The sequence below is a fragment of the Vitis vinifera genome, chromosome 10, assembly GCF_030704535.1.
Source record: "Vitis vinifera cultivar Pinot Noir 40024 chromosome 10, ASM3070453v1".
Classification (NCBI taxonomy): Eukaryota; Viridiplantae; Streptophyta; class Magnoliopsida; order Vitales; family Vitaceae; genus Vitis; species Vitis vinifera.
Window position 1 is genome coordinate 14,035,760 of NC_081814.1, and position 20,482 is coordinate 14,056,241.

The following is a 20,482-nucleotide window of genomic DNA, read 5'->3' on the forward strand; positions in this document are numbered from 1 at the left end:
TGTGTCTCATAAGTGTATCATAATACCTTTATATTTTCTTATATGCCATTCACAATTTTCTTTGATTTTTTCTGTCGTCCTCATTGTCTTTGTTGGTAATGGTACAAAGATTTGTTTTGGGAAGACTTGTGGTGGAGAGGTCAACCAATTATTACTCAATTTTCAAATCTCTTCAGAGTTGTGAGGGATAAAAATTCCTTTTTTTCCATCTATTTTAGCTTCCTCTTTTTCATTTCTGGTTTGGAACTTTAATTTCTGTTGCAACTTACTGATTCAGAAATTCAGGAGCTTAAATGTAGCATGTCATGTTTATCCTTGCGCACTAATCTCCTTTCTTTTCAAATGTGAGGGTTTGGTCATCGATTGCCTTAAGAGTTATTTTCTTTAAAATCTTCTTTATTTATTTATTTTTATTTTTTTAATTCTTACCAAGCCCTTGAATCTATGAATGCTTGATTCAAACTTGACTTGCATGTGAAACAGGTTAGGCAGTGAGTTGCCTCCATATGGATTTCTCCTCTAGGGGGTTTCATTAGGATAAAACTTTGATGGGCATTCTTTAGATCGGCTAGGAATTGGAGGTGTTGATAGGGATTACCATGGTGTTGAAAACCTTCTCAAAACTTGCAGGGGGGGAAGGCTTGACCACTTAGGTGAAGAGTTTAGCCTAGCCCAAGGATTTGAGTCTTCACCAATTTGTTGGTGGAAGTTGATTCTACCATTGTGATATCAATGGGTGTCCAAGTCAGAGAGAGGTCCTTGGAAGTATGATAGTTGACTTTGTCAAATTTTAAATTAGCCTATAACTTGTGTTGTTCTTTTCCTTGTTTGCCTTATTTGAATGATCATGTGACAGCAGTTAACAAAACAAGGAGTCAAGTAGAGGATTTCTTTTGTACAAGACTTTTTACCCTCTTAAGTTGTGTATTTTTTCTTTACCTCATACATCTTCTTGTTTTATCTTTGAATTATACTGCTATGATGTGGCCCTTATTAGGGTTGTTCTCCCTTCTTTAATCATCCTTTGTATTTTTTTGGAAGGATTCTTAATCTTCACTTGTACTTCTTTTTTTAAAAGCGTGAATCCTAAAACGCTTGGAAAATTCAAAAATTCATATCAATAAATTATTTGTTTCAAACTAAAAGGAACTTTTATATTTTAAAATATTCTGCCACTGTCCTTTCTAAGACTGACTCTATGCCATCAGCAATGAGCAAAACCTTGGTGTTTCTTCCTCAATATGTCTAGTAATTTCATCAAAAAAAAAAAATTACAAGTGAAGGATTCTTATCAGAAAATAAAAAATAACAAATATGCCTAGTAATTTCATATGAACAAAACTTTTTTTTTTTTAACTTATCCAAAAAAAAAAAAAAAAAAGTCTAGTAATTTCATCAAGATGAATAGATGATAAAGGAATGAGGGCTTAATGTGGCACTTTCTCTACAATCATTTTTACTCTAGTTAACTTCATTGTACATGTCCTTGTTCACATCCATGCATTTAATTGGTTATTTTTTCATTTTTAATTCTCATATTGTGCCTCCAAAATATTCTATTAATTATTTCTTTAAATAATCTATGATATATCTCATCTTTGCTTCAGCCTTTTTCTTCTCTTTGGCTTTATTATTATTTTTTTTGGTCACATTCTTTCTCATCTTTTACAAATAAATTTTTCCCTCTGAAAAAAGCTTGGATTTGATTTTTTTTTTTTTTTTTCCAATTTTCAATTTCTTCTTCAGACTGTTCAAACAATCACCCAAGTAATAAAATTGCCTCCAATTAGAATAAATTTGTTTCATGTTTTAGTATCACTCCCTCACTTTCCCTAGGTTTCATACTGTGACTTGTAAGTTTTTGTACATTGGTGCCAGGGTGCTTCCCATTCATTTGACATTTCCTCGGTCTTGAGTTCCTTTTGAACAGTTGAGTCAGCTGGACTACACCATCATAGCTGATATGCTTCCAAACCTCAAATGAATTGCCATCTGGTTTTATGGAGGCTCCTCTTTGTTTTTTGGTTGATTTTTTCTTAATGTAAAGAAAGGTGCCTTATGGTCCTCCATGACGCCAGAGTCAAATACTCTTTGGAGTGGATCAAAATCAAGCTCACATGGAAAGACATTCTTATTGGCCTAGCATAGAAGTGGAGTAATACCTATATTTTGGATCAAGCTATATAACAATTGTCTATGTTTAGTTTCTGGGAATGGGTGAAGGTTTATATTGGAGATTACCCTTTGTACTTGTTGTACTTTATTGATTGGTTAAGCTCTAGATAGTAGGTGGTAGTTGTTTTTTGCATCTACCATGACTTCGTGCCCTTGTATACGTTGTGTATACTTTAATGTGCCCTTTTGTTAGGGCCAATTATTCATTTCCAAGCCAATGCTTATGACTTGAATAGCCATTTTAGTTTCTCTAGTGTGTGATTCATTAATTCCATAGAGAATAACCATAATTTTGTTCCTTGCTATAACTATTGAATCCTTCAAATTAATGTTTTCCTGCTAGACAATCTTTATGCATGTGACGGAATAAAAAGATTCTAAGATCCTGGGAGCCTACTATAAAACAGTCTCCAACTTGACATATCAACTTGCATATATAAAGTACACAGAAATAATTGGATAAGGCTTGCTAGTTGTGATACTATGCTGTGTTTTCTTATGTGCATCACTAAACTCTTTTGTTTTGATGGCAATATTTTTTTTTCTTGGTGTTCTTCCCATTCTTATGTATTTTAATGCAATTGGCATTTTTTTAACCTTCATATAGTGGATTTATGGTTGAATGTGCTAAATAAATAATTGGCTTTTTTCAGGTGAAGTGCTGGCAAATTCGCCGCCAGACAAAGGCTCCTCAAGCTGCAGGGACTATCCACAGTGATTTTGAGAGAGGTTTCATTTGTGCTGAGGTTGTTATATGCTCATGATTTTGGTCTTCTTCCTTTTCTTTTAAGAAAATCTTAGAATTTGCATAGTAACTTCAGATATTAATTTATCGTTTTGTTCTTAACTAGCTTTCAGAATATTATTTCACAACACCCATCATCGATGGTACACTATGAAACATGTTACTTCACACTCCAAAGTAGTATCTCCATCACTGCACCAGCTATGGTACCTATGTTGCTTCCACCAGTTGGCACAGTTGAAACTCTCATATTGCCATCATGGTACCTATAATTCTGCTTCCACCAGTTGGCACACTTGAGACATTACTTATTACCAACAGTGATGCTAAGATCTTTTTCTTCATTGCTATTAGCCTATTACCAAACCAACAGTTCCTCATCCAGCGTCATCCCTAATAACACAGCCTGCACACCAGTATTGCAACCACGCTGTTGCTTCCAGCCCTGTTATTATCAACCATATTTTCAGTGTAATTTCATGGTTGGCTTATTGAATAGCAGCCTGCCAAATGCATTGTTTACTTTTGCTTTGCTACCAGCAGCTCAAAAACAAATGTATTGTTATTCTTTTGCAAAATATATTTTAATTAGTGCTTCCTCTTCAAGGAATATTGTCAAAAAATTGCCTAATAATGTTCTTTATTTTCCTTTCACTAACTTTGATTTGGTGTTTGTATGGAACTGCGAGCAGTTATTGACTAGAATTTTGTTATGATACAGGTAATGAAATTTGATGACCTGAAAGAACTTGGTAGTGAGGGGGCTGTTAAGGTATATGCTTTAAACTAATATGTCATTAATATTTTTCTTGGTCTTGATGTAGTGATGCTATTGCCTCCTGGTTAAATATATACATTCATTGGAGAAAGTAATTAAGAAAGTTGTTATCCAGTGCTGACCTCCCCAAAGTAGGTTTCTGGATGGGAGAAGAAAAATCTTAAGCAAAATGAAGGGTAAATTAATAAAAATTTGGGCATATGGTGCACATGCAATGTTTTGGGCTGAGTACACAGCCAACTGGCTGGGCAGTCCTAGGTTCAATTTGGCCTTGAGGCTGTATATTTGTATATATAAGGTCTTGCTCCGAATTTTCCAATGACCATTGATCTTTTCCAAATATATTGAATTAGATAGTGTATTTGCTCCATTTGGAATTGATGCTCAATATTATTTGGCTGCCATGAAATTCGTATTATTGGCACACACAGGGATCACTATACCCGAGGAAATCATTGTCCTGAGTTGAGAAAGGTGTTTGTTTCATATAACATGAATTTGGATTAGTTGGTTTGTTATGATTTAGAAGTAGAAGGCAACATTGAGGAACAAAAGGCAACCTTTCCTGGTATTGGACATTATAATCCCACGTGAAACACTGCATGATGAATAGCGGATGCATCAAAATCCATTCATAATATACAAATTAAACTGAAATCCATACATTGTGCATGCTTTATTTATAAGAAGTTCACACTTGGAAGACATGACCATATGCACCCTTGTAAAATTTTGAAAAGGTTGACAGACCAGTTGATGCTATCATATTTTATGCTTCATAGTGGACAACAAACATTTTACTGGTGTGATACAAAAATCATCGAATTGATGCGTTAACCTCCTAGTAGGGCCTAATATATCAAATCTTGTTTAAAACAAATTGGGTTAAGCTGTTGTTCCATGTTTCAAATTAAATCAGCATTATCCTTTGGGATTTTTTCATTTCCCTCAAAGCCCTTTTGGGAATTAACCCATATCAATTTTTGTGCTTTCCTGCACAGGCTGCTGGGAAGTATAGACAGGAGGGGAAGACCTATGTGGTCCAAGATGCAGACATAATATTTTTCAAGTTCAATGTTTCTGGTGGAGGGAAGAAATGAACCAGCCATGTATCTTCACCAACCTGAGATGAGTTATTAAGTTTAATTATTTAAATATGCCAAAGCTTTTAGCAGTTTGTATAAGCTTTTTGTTGTTCACCATATTCTCATTATAAGTTGATAAATATTACAAATTGATTGTGAAGTACTAAAGACTGCAGAGTGCTGGGTATTTGGATTCTAAAAACAGCTTTGACCTTGGTATGCAATTTTCTAGAATGAGCATCATCTTATATTATTTCTCCATTTTGCCCTTTTCCATATCTTTCATGGTTATTTTTCTGTAAAATCTCAAGGAAATAAAAAAGGGACAAGTTTTTTTTTTTCTCCTCTCTTTTTAATGTTTAATGTTCATAATGGTGATTTTGTTTTTGCCCATGAAAGGAAGTCTGTTCCTTAGGCTAGGATTTAGGAAACGAGTTGGTAAATCCTGCAATTGAAGTTGAAGTTAAAGTCAAAGTAATAATTTTTAAAGGGTGATATTGTTATTGTAAAAATGTTAGGTATGAAAGTAATATCTTATATGAGTTAAAATAGAGCTTTTATGACAAGCAATGGTTTTTACATTTAAGTTCTTTTTCAATGTCTGAACTCTTTGAATAGAAATTAATCATATGATATAAATTTTTTTATTAAGATTAAAAAAGAGCTTTCAGTTTGTTATTAACTCCATATAAGTCTTAATTTACATGTGAAATAAGTATCCTGGTTTAGATTTTTTTTTTCTTTTATCTAGGTTTTTTTATTTAAAATTTGTTTTTTATCAATATGAATTTAACTACTAACTACTTACTATTTAGGCTATGTTTTTATTTTAATAATTTTGAAAATTATTTTTCTTTGAATGAACAACATGGTTTTAAGAGAGTTTTGGAATTAGTATGTATTTTTAAATTATTTTTAATATAATATTACAAACAAAATTACAATTTAAAAAAAATAATTTTTTTTGGGCCATTGACTCATTTACACTGTTTGTGAAGACTTGTTTTCTATTTGATTTTTAGAGAAAGTCAAATTAAATTTGAAATTATACATATAACATTAAATCCCTCTTTTCTTCTTCTTTTTTTTATGTTTTTTTTATTTTTTTATGAAAAACTGCAATTTATATAAGGAAAATTTTGATATATATATGTAAATTAGTACCTTTTGTTACTCAATCTCTAAAATAAATAGATATATAGTTCAAATTTTCAGATAGATACAACTTTTTCTCAACTGGACCCACTTTTTGAAAGAATAAGGAAAAAATAAATAAATAAATAAAAATTATTTTTTCACACCACATGCAACCTTATCCTCTCAATGATTTCGTTGTCAATTTGGCTCTCATGTTGTCTCAACACCTGGAAGTATGAAGAAAAGGTTTACAGTTCTTCACCTGATGGACTGTTTACAGAAAGAAAAAATCAAATATATATGGTTTGTCCTTTTGTTCTGCACCATCTGTCATACAACACAGCAAAAGTAAAGTAGGGGAAGTGGCACATGGTGAGCATATACTACTGTGAATGGCCCAAAAAGAAAATTTAATCCACCATGGAGAATTAAAAAATGTGGTTGGAGGGTTTAGATTTAGAGGCCAGTGTGGATTTGTGAGTCTTGAACAAAATCAAAATGTTTCCACTCAGCCCATCAATCATTACAAATAGAAAAACCCTCAATCCCATACTCCCACACTCCCACTCTAATCCAATTCCTAAACCCACCATTTTATATGGTGTTGAGTTTACCCATGAGTCATGATGGTATTCTAAGATTTTCCTAGCGGCTAGTGATTGTGCAACATGCATGCTAATTAGCTTTCAACATGTCATATCATGCCTTCATCCCCAGGATCTTATCTTTCTAATATCACATCATTTACTCAAAAAGGGTGTCTTTATGGCACCATGGAATGGAGATTCCCCACTTTTTATTATTATTTAAAAAAAAATCATAATAGATATGAGGAAATTAAGCAACTAAAATGGGTTTTTAAATAACCAATATTTGAAATTTGAAAAGTTATTATGAAGTCTTCTTTCTCTAAAACTATCCATCATTTTTAGGATTAGGAAATGATATCAACTTTAATGTGGGAAGTCTTATAGAAAAGGTAAACTTATCTTTTTTTAAAAAAAATTATATTTTTATGGTAAGTTTTTAATAGTTTATTTAAAAGTTATTATTATTTTTTGTTTTTAAAAAGTGAAAAATAGATAATTATTTATATAAGGTTTTTATCTTTACTATGTAGTCATATGGGTAGGTGAGATGTCAAAATTCAAGGGTTTGAGGGGAGAGTGGAGCAATGTGAGAGATTGGAGAGTGGTAGTGGATAAAGAGAGAAATCAAGAGAGAACCAAAAGAGAAGAAAATAAAGTCTTTTTATAGTGGTTCAAAATAGTAACTCTCGTATTTCTAGTCTAATGATGATGTGGAAGTTTTTAGAGAGGATGTTGTTATAAAGACATAATGATCTCCCCTCTCTCTCATTGTGGTTGAGATGAGTTTAATGCATGTTGGATTATCTTAATGAATATTTAGTTCTAACTATCAAACCAAGACACTTCAATCAATCCAAAATTACACGATGCTGGGAAAACTCATTCCACCATCAAGATGAGTCTCAACCTCTAGAGTATGTACCAACTTGGGGAAGCGTGTTAGTAGTAGGGCACTATGTCAAGGGTGACATTTAATTACACGCATTATGAAGGAAACACCTTCCTTGTAATAAGAGTAAAACAATTAACCCTCTTAGGTACATATAGTATTACATTCATTAAGATGTATAGTAGAAGAGATCTTTACGGTATGAATAAGCATTCAAGTTCCATGTGCATTTGAGTAACTCAAGAATATTTTTGGAGATAGACGTTGTAGGTACTTAGATAGACAAGTCCAAAATCACAAGCCTAAAGCGATCCCCAAATCATCATGAGTGCATTCCCTAACCAAAACACCATCACTTGGGAGATCATCACTGAACCTGCCACACTTAACTTTGAACTCCCATGTACATATAGACCAAATGAAGGCAAATTATTGACCATAAGCTGTTGTGAATAATATATCATGCAAACTAATGTCTAGTCTATACAAACTCACCGACTTTAGGTACAACATTTCTAGACCGCTATTGTATTTCACTTACTAGCTAACACTAGCACGGGAGTTTTATCCAATGATATCATTGTCCGGTAATATCCCAAGAAGGCTTTCTTAACTATAAATAGGTTTAGTAACAAAGCCTTTGATCACCAATCTATCAAATCGACTAAAACCTCTTATCTGGGGAGAGATGTTGCCACTTTAATGTCCTTAAGTAGTGCCACTTGTGACCATGACGGAGAAGTCAACTTAGACCAGGGATACGTCCTATCAACATGCAACATTCCTAACCACCTAACATAGAGTTGGTCAACCAATAACAAAGTTGACATAATATCCTAAGTCTAACTAGCTAGCTCGCCCCTTCTCAGGAAAGAAGTTGATCGATGGACAAACCAATGAGAACCTAGCAGACGAAAACTATAAAGGCCAACCTCTCCCTCTTAAACAAAGGATTAATTCCTAACACAACAATTGACACCTTCACCTTTCTCCCATTAAGCCCCTTGTTAATTTCTTCATATTTTCTTTTCACCATTTGTTGTTTATGGACGAGCTTCTCTCTGGTTGCATCTTACTGCAGGTGCACAACATCCTCTATTTGGATTGGGATATCGTCATCTCTCATTGTAAGAGCTCACCAATAACACATCAAGACCCTAGAGCACCTACAACAATACACATCAAAGTTCAAATGACATAATGATATAACATAGGAGCTATATCGTGAGAATATGACTTCATCTATGTATTGGAGATTGAGGATGAGATACTCAATATGTAATATCGGTGGATAGTGATCTTGAGCATATAGCATTATGTACCAAGACATGTGGTCTATGTTAGATACATAATATGCTACAGTGGTTCAAGTGGATTTTACAAAATAAAATATTCATAAAAGTATATCTAAGCCATGCCATTTGTAATAGAATTTGAAAGTAATTATTATTTTTAAAATAACTTTTTTTATTACTTTTATCTTTATTTAGGGAGTCATTGATTGAATAAAAGTATCTAAATTGTGAAAATTTCCAAGGTATCAAATTGTCATAATGTCAAACACAAAATTAAAACCCTTAAAAGTGTGTACTTATTATATCTACACATTAAAAAAAACAACGAAGAAAGAAAGAAAGAAAAGAGCACAAAGAATTGAGATCAAAACATTTAAAGAGATCTAGATGTAAAATAATGAACTCTTCACAATATAAAAAATGTGATATCTTTTTATCAAGAAGACAAGACTCTTACGAGTGTTTTATAAGCTAATTATTTGATCCAAAGATGCTCATAAGACATCACTAAACCCAAAATGTCTCTAACAAAAAGGAATTTGTATAGATTTTTTAGCTAACCCCGAATATATAGTCTAGAATCCACCAAAGGACATTGCAAGCTCTCCCAAAGATCTTCCTCAAGGAGAAGAACCTAACACATGGTCTATTGACAGTAAGCTTTTAAAATAAATGATTAGGTGACAATTTTCCTATACCATAAAAATACACTTAAATTATTGACCTTTTTTTTTTTCCTTTAACCCTTACTTCTAGTTTTATAAAATAAATAAAAAATAAAAATGATAAAAACCAATGAAAATGTTAGTAGCATTGCTCCTACCTCCATGACTTGAAATTTATAAAATAAAACTTTCATTAAAATAATTCCTAACCTAGTGTGTCGTATATCCATTTAGGTATTCATGTCACAAAACCATAGTTAGTAATTATAATTTTGATTTATTTTTTTTAAATGATAAAAATCGTAGTTAATGACCTCAATTTTAAGCTTAAGCGATTTTAGTTTTAAACTTAAATTTAAAGTTGCAGTAATTAAATATAGTTTTATGTTTTAAAAAAATTCAAAATCATAGTTATTAACTATGGTTTTATACATCAAGGGCAAAAAAAAAAAAAAAAAAAACTTAGTCCACGTGGATGTCCAAGTCACTCGGATGCATTAGTTGGGAACTATTTTGGGGTGGTTTATTTTATGGAATTTTTTTTTTCAACAAGCTATTTTGGCTCAAAACCCAGACTAGCAAGTGTAGGGAGATGAATGGGATGGATGAAAAGCAGTCACAAAAGTACAAGGTACAGGAACACCCCACAAGTCACGGGCACGACATCTATAGAATGCCCTTTTGGACACTTCAGTATAAATATAACCATATTCATATTCACATTCACATTCATTCTACAGTGTAAGAAACTGCACAATCATATGCTTTCATAAATTCCATTTTCATCCTTCTGCCCTTATTGAAGGGTGTCAGAGAGTGATGAAAAATATGATTTGCTTCATGTAATAAATTTCTTCAAAATGAAAAATCTGTCGAATTTGGGTTGGCCCAACCCCATTGCATGTCTCATTGTCTTTGCATGGTGGTGTTGGCAGTTGGCATTGTGGTCCTTCCCTTAGGGTTTATATTAGGGAAAATCTTAGTTTTTGTGTTAAGGTGTCAGAGTCTTATTGGTCTTTCTATAAAGTGATGGTGATGGGCACCCATTGGAGCAAAGCATGTCATCATGATTTATGCCAAAAACCTAACTCACCTCTCTGGTCATGGGAACTTGGAATTTGGGAGAAAACCCTAGTCAAAGGGCATTCAATTGGGTCCCCCATCCCACAACTCCTGCTCACTCCTCAGTCCTCATGCGTTACTTCCAAAGAAAACCCCCTCGTTTCTTAACTCTATTTCACAAATGCTTTCAAGTCCACTATGAGACTGTAACCTTTTTTTTCTTTTTTCTTTTTTGTCTTTTTGGCGGGTAAATCCCCTTTTTAGCCCTAAAATTTACATCCCCAATGCCCAACTTTCCCGCTTTTTTACACCCTAAATCCAAACAAATTTAGGGTTTTGGTTTTGGGTCTTGTCCATCTGGTAGGGACAATGCAAAAAGGCATTTCTTTTTCAGGTCTTCTTTTCTTTTTTGGTTTAATAAAGGTTGTGGCTTTGCACGGTCGCAGTGGTCTTTCTGGGGGGTTTTAGGCAGAAAATGTGCTTTAATGGCATGAAAATTTCTGGGTCCCTTTCATTTATTGCTGCTTATTTGTTAATTTGGAGACCCGTTTTTTGTTTGTGGGGGGTTTGTTGTAACTGAGTGTTCTGAGCTGAAGGGGCGCTTGTGTTCATGTGCAAAGCCATCTTATATCTGTTTTGTTGGTAGAATGCTTAAATCGTTGAGAGGGACAGTTTATGCTGAGCCACATTGTTCAGAAAAAGAGGAGTGGTTCTGGGCAAGCAAATGCTGAAACTCCCATGCCTACTCTATTTGTGCTGTTCTCTTGTTGTCCACTCATCTAATGTTTTGGCTCTGTTTGTGGTTCTGTCACTGGTTCTTGATGTAGAGGAATCAATCTCCTGAAGCATTTGCCTCCAACAAAGATCTGGTTTGTTTTTTCTTTTAATCTTTTAGGGTTTTGATATCTTTGAGTATCAGAGAAATGTACTGAGCATATGAAAACATTTGGAGCGTTTGGGTCAGTGTATGCTGTTTGTGCTTTGCATAGTGGTAATTTTTCATGATATTGATGTTGGGTTTTTATCTTGTTTCGCCATGAGTGGTCTGGTTTGGATTTGCTGATTGAAAACCCAGCAACCCTTTAGTTGGGTTTGCATGAATTTTCAGATTGCAAAGATTGAAAGCCACATTCTGTTCACTGCATTGAGCTTTGCTATCTCACTTCACTGAGTCCATTAGGGTTAATGATGAAGCTCTGTACACTTTTGTTGGTGTCCCTACTGTTTGTATCTGCAATGGGGCAGCTTCCATCACAGGACATTTTGGCACTGCTCGAGTTCAAGAAGGGAATCAAGCATGATCCAACTGGTTATGTGCTTAATTCATGGAATGAGGAGTCCATAGACTTCAATGGGTGCCCTTCCTCTTGGAATGGCATTGTTTGTAATGGTGTCAATGTTGCTGGGGTGGTTCTTGATCACCAGGGTCTTTCTGCTGATGTTGATTTGAGTGTATTTTCGAATCTCACAATGCTGGTGAAACTCTCAATGTCAGGAAACTCCATTTCAGGCAAAATTCCTGATAACATTGGCGACTTAAAAAGCCTTGAGTATTTGGATCTCTCGGACAATCTGTTTTTCTCATCTTTACCACCAGGGATTGGGAAGTTGGCAAATTTAAAGAACCTGTCATTAGCAGGCAACAACTTCTCTGGCTCAATTCCAGACTCAATTTTGGGGTTAGAATCAATCCAGTCTTTAGATTTCAGTCGCAACTCCTTTTCTGGTGATATGGCAGCATCATTGACAAAACTGACTAATTTGGTATCCCTTAATTTATCGTTAAATGGGTTTGAAAGTAAAATTCCAAAAGGTTTTGAGCTGCTTTCAAAACTTGAAATTCTTGACTTGCATGGGAATATGCTCAGTGGTCATCTGGATGAGGAATTCTTGCGATTTTCAAGTGCCATTCATGTTGACTTTAGTGGGAATATGCTAGTAAATTCTGGTTTGCAAAAACAGAATTTTTTATCCGGTATTTCTTCAACTGTTGCGTATTTAAATCTTAGCCATAACCAGCTTATGGGATCACTTGTAAGTGGAGGTGGACCACTGGAACTTGCTAACTTGAAGGTGTTGGATTTGAGCTACAATCAACTATCTGGAGAATTACCTGGATTTAATTTTCTGTATGCCCTTGAGGTCCTCAAGCTCAGCAACAATAGATTTACTGGGTTTATCCCCAATGACCTGCTGAAAGGAGATCCTTTGGTTCTAACTGAATTGGATTTGAGTGCCAACAATCTTTCAGGTAATTCTGTGCTAGTAATTTAGCACCCTTGTTTTAGAATGCTAGATTTAATTTGGTTTTGACATATTTGAATGTTTATTTTAAAGATGAACATGTTTATGTTGTCTGAAAAACAAGGCTTATGTTTGCTATTGAATTGATCTCTTTGATCACTGTGGCTTTAGATTTTTTATTTGCTATATCTCACATTCCAGTTGGTTTTACAGGGCTGATAAATATGATCACATCAACAACTTTGAACATCCTTAATCTCTCCTCAAATGGGCTCTCAGGAGAGCTTCCACTGCTGACTGGCAGCTGCACTGTACTGGACCTGTCAAATAATGAATTTGAGGGAAACTTAACTAAATTGTTGAAATGGGGAAATATTGAATTTCTGGATCTCAGTCAGAATCGTTTGACAGGAGCTTTCCCTGAGGAAACCTCACAATTTCTCCGCCTAAATTACCTCAACCTCTCCCATAATTCTCTTAGGAGTTCTCTCCCAAAAGTTCTAACACTGTATCCCAAGCTTAGAGTCCTTGATCTTAGTTCTAACCAGTTTGATGGGCCACTTTTGGCTGATCTGTTAACATTGCCCACATTGCAAGAACTCTACCTTGAGAACAATTTATTCGCTGGTGCGATTGAGTTTTCTCCTCCCTCAGTCAATTCTAGTCTAAAGTTTCTAGATCTCTCTCAAAACCATCTTAATGGCTATTTTCCTGATCAATTTGGTTCATTAACAGCACTTCAAAGGCTCAATCTTGCTGCAAACAATCTATCTGGTTCTCTGCCAACATCCATGTCTGAGATGAACTCCCTAAGTTCATTAGACATATCCCAAAATAATTTCACAGGTCCTTTACCAAACAATTTTTCTAACAGCCTTGAAAGCTTTAATGCATCATACAACGATCTTTCTGGGACTGTTCCAGAAAGCCTGAGGAAGTTCCCTAGTTCTTCTTTCTTCCCTGGAAATAGTGGATTGCATTTACCTGGTGGTCCTCCTGGGTCAACTTCTTCTCCATCAGATTTTTCCAAGAGGAAGCCAATCAAAACTATTATCAAGGTGGTGATAATAGTTTCTTGTGTGGTTGCCGTTCTCATTTTTATCCTGCTTGCCATCTTCATACACTATATTCGTCTATCAAGGAGATCCACGCAGGAACATGTTACAAGGAAAGACATCCACAAAGGGGCTCCACAGAATCCCTCTGGCTTCAATGGAAGAGAAAGTGGTGGTGCTTTGGTTGTTTCAGCTGAGGATCTTTTGGCTTCACGGAAGGGATCGTCTTCTGAGATAATTAGCTCTGATGAGAAAATGGCAGTTGTAACTGGCTTCTCTCCGTCAAAAACCAGCCACTTATCTTGGTCCCCAGAGTCTGGTGATTCATTTACTGCCGAAAACCTTGCAAGACTTGATGTGAGGTCGCCAGATCAGTTGGCTGGTGAGCTGCATTTTCTTGATGATACAATCACATTGACACCTGAGGAGCTGTCAAGGGCCCCTGCTGAAGTGTTGGGTAGGAGCAGCCATGGAACTTCTTATAGGGCAACATTGGAGAATGGCGTCTTCTTGACTGTGAAGTGGTTGAGAGAAGGGGTGGCAAAAGAGAGAAAGGAGTTTGCTAAGGAGGCAAAAAAATTTGCAAACATCAGGCATCCAAATGTGGTTGGGTTGAGAGGATACTATTGGGGACCTACACAACATGAGAAGCTCATTCTTTCTGATTATATCTCACCCGGAAACCTTGCAAGCTTTCTTTATGGTAACATCTTGCTCTTCTCCAATCTCAATTGGACCTATTAGTTTCAACTTTTATCACTAATACACTAAGATGCTAAAAATGGGAGGTGGTATTATTCTTATTATCATCTTCCAAATATTGTTGTTTATATGTGAAAAAAAATAAATATGCTTTTATCACACATTTTGTCAGAGACTCACAGGGTCATGCAAGTTAAAAGATGGGTTATAGGATACTTCAATAGCTTACCATGTCTCTTTAATCTGTGTGCTTCCATGGCATGGTTTTTGGTACACACAAGACTACTTTGCAGGAGAGTGCATGTTGATCTGACCATGTTTCCTGGTTCAAATCCTACACATCTGGCTACATACACGAGTCAAACTGATTAATTTTAGATTCTTGCAAATTATTGGATTACCTGCATCAAAAGCTACACCAAAGATTTATAAGGAAGAGCTTATAGAGGGAGCACATTCAAAAGCCTTTATAATACAAAAAATGTAATAAGAAATGGAATTACCTAGCTAAATGTTCCATGGGCATGAAGCCCTCTTTTGGCATTCAATACCAAAGATAAATGGGTGTCACTAGATCCCTGAGTGAATTAGCTCTCTGAGACATATAAACTGGGGCTTCCTTTTTCCATATAATGCTGCTACTATTTTATTTATTTATTTTTTTGATAGGTATTTTTTTTTCCCTTTTTTGTCCCTATTTGGACTTGAACCTGGAACCTCCCATAAACCCACCCCAACCCTTATGAAGATGTGTAAACTATGTGATATTGATTGATATGCAATCTTTTGTTTTACATGTCCAGCAGAAGTCACCAACCACACCATGAGCTTTGGATTTTTTTTCACTTTTGTACTGTGAAAAAATTTGGCTGTGTACTTTGTGCTCGATCTTGTTCTTGATCAACAACTTGACCAAAGGCAAAGTAGGTTGATACTGTTATAGTTTGTCTAATACTCAATGATGCAAACTTATATTGCTTGCTAGTTGGATCTTCAGGATGTTATGTAATACAGCTTGCTATCTTGTTTCACAGATTTACGTGTGCCCATCTTTTTCCACTTAGATTTCACAAGAATTCGGTTGTATCTCTGAAGGAAACTCTTTCTTTTCTTCACCTTCAACAAATATTTTGAAAAAGAATAATTGTCACAAAAGAATGCTACAATGTCCCCCCATATGATATTTTCTCCTTTGCCTGCTGCTATACAGTTCATCTCATTACTGTTGGTCCACTTTTGTGTGCTTCTCTGATAAACCTATATTTGCAGATCGACCAGGAAGGAAAGGGCCGCCATTAACCTGGGCCCAGAGGCTCAAGATAGCTGTCGATGTTGCACGTGGCCTGAACTATCTCCATTTTGATCGTGCTGTGCCTCATGGAAACCTTAAAGCAACCAACATACTGTTAGATGGACCTGATCTTAATGCACGGGTTGCTGATTACTGCCTCCATCGCCTCATGACCCAGGCTGGCACCATTGAACAGATTCTTGATGCTGGGGTCCTAGGTTATCGTGCACCAGAGTTGGCTGCTTCCAAGAAGCCAATACCATCCTTCAAATCAGATGTTTATGCTTTTGGAGTGGTTCTGCTGGAACTTTTAACTGGCAAGTGTGCTGGTGATGTGGTCTCTGGTGAAGAGGGAGGGGTTGATTTGACAGATTGGGTGCGATTGAGGGTGGCAGAAGGTCGGGGATTAGATTGCTTGGATCCTGCAGTGGCACCTGAGATGGGAAATCCAGCAGCAGAGAAGGGGGTGAAGGAGGTGCTTGGAATCGCTCTTAGATGTATAAGGTCTGTTTCTGAGAGGCCAGGCATCAAGACTATATATGAGGATCTTTCGTCTATATGATTTGTTGTTAAATCTAGTTTTACTAGACTTGGAATTTTCTTGGAATCAAATATCTCATTGGGCTCCTGTTTTTTGGGTTTTTTTTTTTTTTTTTTGTATCTTTTAGGTGTTGTAGTGTGATCTGCTCATTGTATTAACCATTATTGTAAAAATGGGGTTTTGTTGGGACGGGTATAAACTATCCTTAAAATGTTTGCCATTTCCATGATGAGCTATGAGCTTCTGAGAATAAAAATGCAGTTGGAAGGTGATGACAGAGAGAAATTGATGAGGGTGGGGGAACAATAGGATAGGACATTTGACTGTTGCTTGCTGCTACTGCTACATCTACATGTCTACATAGGATGGGCCATCCTTTTTGCTGAAGTTGTTGGTGATGGTGGCAAAATGCGGTGGGATTGAAGGTGGTATAATGTGTGGGATGTATAGGTGGAAATGGTGGGTTTTTTTCTGGGTGGAGTTGGTGGATGTGTGATAGTCTGATAGCTGGCAGTGGGCAGTGGGCATTGGGGCCAGGGGGTGGTTGATTGACACACCCACCTATCTCATCCTTTGGAGCCTTCTCCCACACCCAAGTTGGGCTGCTGCGGGAAAAACAAACTTAGTTTGTAGAATGGGTTCCATACATTTTACTCATTCTCTCCAACTCACACACCCACATGCTCATGGGCTGCCAGCCTGCTACTTCCTTCACAAGACCCCATCATGAATGTTTTATTAAGATATGAAGTGGCTTGTAAATCCCTCAACTTGCTTTAACAAATCGTTTTTATGAGAAAAGCATGTGAGGAACCCTATGTAAAAAGGTAGAAAAAGGAAAGAAAAGGCATTAGGGGTGGTATTTGCATGGATACGAGCCAGGCCTATTATCCAATTTTGGTCACAAAAGGGAGGTAACTTGTAATATTTGGAAAAAAAAAAAATTTCTCATTTGGAAGTATTTTTTAGAAGATGGTAAAAGCACTTTCTAATTTTTAACTTTGGGAGTTTTTTTTTTTTTTTTTTCCTTTTTTTCTTCATTTCATAAAGATAGAAGGATTTTTACTTTTTAATGAAGGATAAAAATGCAAAAGAAAAGAAAGCGCTATTGAAAAGTGACATTTGTATTTCCTAAAACCATTTATTTGTAAGTGTGTCTCTTTCAAAGGCTCAAAGCATTTTAAGTAAAAAAAATACAAATGTTAAACCTATGTTTAGTTATTAGAAAACTTGAGAAAAAGTACAATGGAAAGAAAATAAAGAGGAAATATAGAAGAAAAATAAAAGTAAATTTATTACTGATAAATTATTTTCATACTTAATTTTCTTTTAATAAAAATTAATTGGATTCAATGTGCATTAGCCAGTTAAGAAGGTTAGATGGGTAATAAATAAAAGTTTTAGGTTTGTATACTAGTAAACCTTCAAGTCAAATATTTTTATTTTGACAATAAATAAATAAAATGATCCCCTTAAGATACTATGGTGGGTGCAGTAGTGTATGTGATGCACACTAGACATGATCTACAGCAAATTATAACACAAGAGTATCAATTGTCATAATTTACTAAACTAGTATACTACATGGACTCTCAACCTTGAGAGAATATTGAGTTTATATCAAAATTAATCGAAGGCTTTGACTTATAGGTGAGACCTTAAAGTAGTCATATATCCTTATGGGCCGAGTCACTGTTGATAGAGACTAGTGACAATCAGTAGTCTCAATAAATGCACTATGATATCTCATGGGATTGAGACAATGTGTCTCCTTAGGTAATTCAAAAGATATGTGATCATAAAATCTATAACCACAATAATTCTTTTAGTGAAATTTGACATATACTCATCGGAGTTAGAGAGTATGTCAGTTGATCACATAATAAGTGAGATTTGTAACGTAAGGATTAGAGAGGTAATTTTGATAAGTGATAGTACTATCTTGTTAGATTACAAATACCAGTTCATAGAGAGTCAACATGTAGTGCATAGTAGGTCGCAGGCCTGTACTCTGTCTCGTTATTTACATAGGGTATTAAAGTGCAATTGATTCTTTTTAATAGAATGTTGAATCAACTTCAGAATTGAATTCTAAATGAGTCAAGACTTGTGCAAGTCTTAATGGTCTTTGCTTTTAGCTTATATACCATGATGACACGGTTTATGAAGGTTGGATTGAATCTAGATTCATTCTTATGCATAAGGGGCACTTTTGTAATTATGAAAGGTTACATAAGGGATAATGAACAAGGTTAATTGAATTAGGTTAAGACATGTTTTGGATTAGATTAAGTGACTTAAGCCTTGATGAGCTTAAGTTACTTAAGCCTAGTAGGCTACCCAATAAGTACTCCCTTATAGATTATGATGTCTTAATAACTTTTAGTTAATCGTTTTCCACCTTTAAAGAGAAAAAGAAAGAGATAAGGTCTCCACTCTTCCAAAGCCTACACTTTGGAGTGCCAAGATCATGGTTCAAGTCATTGGGCGAAAAATCTTGGATATATGATACCTTCAAACTATTCATACACGTTCTTTATTGTAAGGAATTGATCTGGGAACATCTAAATCCAAGTATGAGGTTTATATCTATATCTATAGTTAATAATGATTTTTATTGTCATTTTATTTCGTTGTGATAGATTTAAAGATGCTTAGGAATATATACATGCACCCTACGAATCCAAGACATGGAAACAAGGTAATTCAATATTCCCAACATCTTAGTCTTCATTTTACTAATTTTCATCTAGAATTAGAAGCATATTGTGATGCTAATTGGATTTCTAACAATGATGAATTCAAACTCTATCAGTGGCTATGTGTTTGCTTTAAGTGGTGAAACAGTTTCTTGGAAATTAGAAAAACAAACTTGCCCTAATATTGAGTTCGGGTTTATTGTAATGGAAATGGCTAGCAATGAGGTTGATTAGTTGACAAGCCTTATACTAGACACACCCTTATGAGTTAAACCCAGTCCATCTATGCCCCACATTATGATAATCAAGCAACTATGCTCGAGCTAAAAACAAAATATATATTGGAAAAAGTAAGCATATGTCTAAGACAATTTTTTTTTTTTAAAAAAAGAATTACTCAAAGAGGTGCAATTTTTAAGATTTTTATAATGTCAATGGAAAACTTGGTAGATTCTTAACAAAAGGTTTAACTAGAAAACTAGTAGAAGAGACATCGAGAAAAATGGTATTAAAGTTAACGAAATGAACCATTTATGATAAAAACCCAACCTATGTGAATGGAGATCATAGGAATTAGGTTCAATGGGTACAAACAAGTCACTCGAATTATTGTACAAGCATTATTATTTGTTTTTTCTTAGAATTTTTATGGTGTAAGTTGTGTTTGCTACAACTTGGAGTAGTGAGTAAATTTATGTAGTACACACTTGATGGAATCATCCACTTATGCAAGAGTGAAGGTGGGACCACCTTGTATGAGAAATTGGTAAATTTTCTAGACCACTTGTGAAAATCAAAGACAAGGTTTATGACTTAAACATATTAAATTGAGGACCTATACTAAGGTTGAAATTATTATGCATGTAGCATAGTTAGTGGTTTATGACAAAAGACATCGTCATTTTTGCATTTCAATTTCTATTACTCAATCCACTCCAAATTGGAAACATCAAAAATTGAATTTAATTGTCACAATTTAATTGTGACTTATTAAGTTAATATTAATTTGTTATTTATTTGTGAGTTGTTACAAATTTTCAAATTAATTTGAACTATTACAAATGTTTGAATTCTCCATATTAAATTTTTTTATTAGCTTATGAGTTTAACTCTTCTATTTTATGGGTAAAACTTAATATTTATTATTTAATAACTTAAATTGACTTTAAGTTATTGACTTAAAACTTATTATTTCATTCTTACTTTAAGTATTAAGGTTGTTTAATAAAATTAACTTATGATTTCTTTATCTTCATAAATTATAATTAGGATAAAGGGGGTTAAGTAATAATACAGGTCATGAAGTAATGTGAAGGTACCTACGACAAATTGTGGTAAAAAAGTAAAATGGAGATATGAACTTAAGAATTTACTTTTTACTTTAAATCATGTTATTAAATTATTTATTAAATATATTTAGGCGGTTGAATCCTAGAGACTAAACACCACCACCCTACTCCACACAACCTACATGCCTCAAAGGGCAAAATCGATTTTAAGAACAACGGATCATCATGTTTAAGCCAACT

The 20,482-nt window shown here is 34.8% G+C and overlaps 2 protein-coding genes across 2 annotated transcripts in view; both read left to right on the forward strand.

Annotated features, from left to right (window-relative positions):
• Positions 1-5,044, forward strand: part of LOC100252659 (obg-like ATPase 1) — a 35,992-nt gene extending 30,948 nt beyond the window's left edge. Inside the window, exons 10-12 of the mRNA XM_002263849.4 lie at positions 2,829-2,921; positions 3,642-3,692; positions 4,700-5,044. Coding sequence (XP_002263885.1) covers positions 2,829-2,921; positions 3,642-3,692; positions 4,700-4,798 — 243 coding nt within the window. The 3' untranslated portion in view covers positions 4,799-5,044. The remainder of the gene's footprint in view (positions 1-2,828; positions 2,922-3,641; positions 3,693-4,699) is intronic.
• A 5,373-nt stretch (positions 5,045-10,417) lies between these two features.
• LOC100247557 (LRR receptor-like serine/threonine-protein kinase GHR1) lies at positions 10,418-16,341 on the forward strand. The gene is made up of 3 exons (XM_002264003.4): positions 10,418-12,672; positions 12,879-14,423; positions 15,692-16,341. Exons 1-3 carry the CDS (start codon positions 11,607-11,609, stop codon positions 16,273-16,275), a joined length of 3,195 nt encoding a protein of 1,064 aa, XP_002264039.1. The 5' UTR covers positions 10,418-11,606; the 3' UTR covers positions 16,276-16,341.
• The last annotated feature ends 4,141 nt before the right edge of the window (positions 16,342-20,482 follow it).

Bases quoted from the DNA above. Each gene is read 5' to 3' on its own strand.
- LOC100247557 (XM_002264003.4), top strand. From the start codon at position 11,607: ATGATGAAGCTCTGTACACTTTTGTTGGTGTCCCTACTGTTTGTATCT. The intron at 12,673-12,878 runs GTAATTCTGTGC...TTGGTTTTACAG, and splicing joins GAGTGCCAACAATCTTTCAG to GGCTGATAAATATGATCACA. The intron at 14,424-15,691 runs GTAACATCTTGC...CTATATTTGCAG, and splicing joins CCTTGCAAGCTTTCTTTATG to ATCGACCAGGAAGGAAAGGG.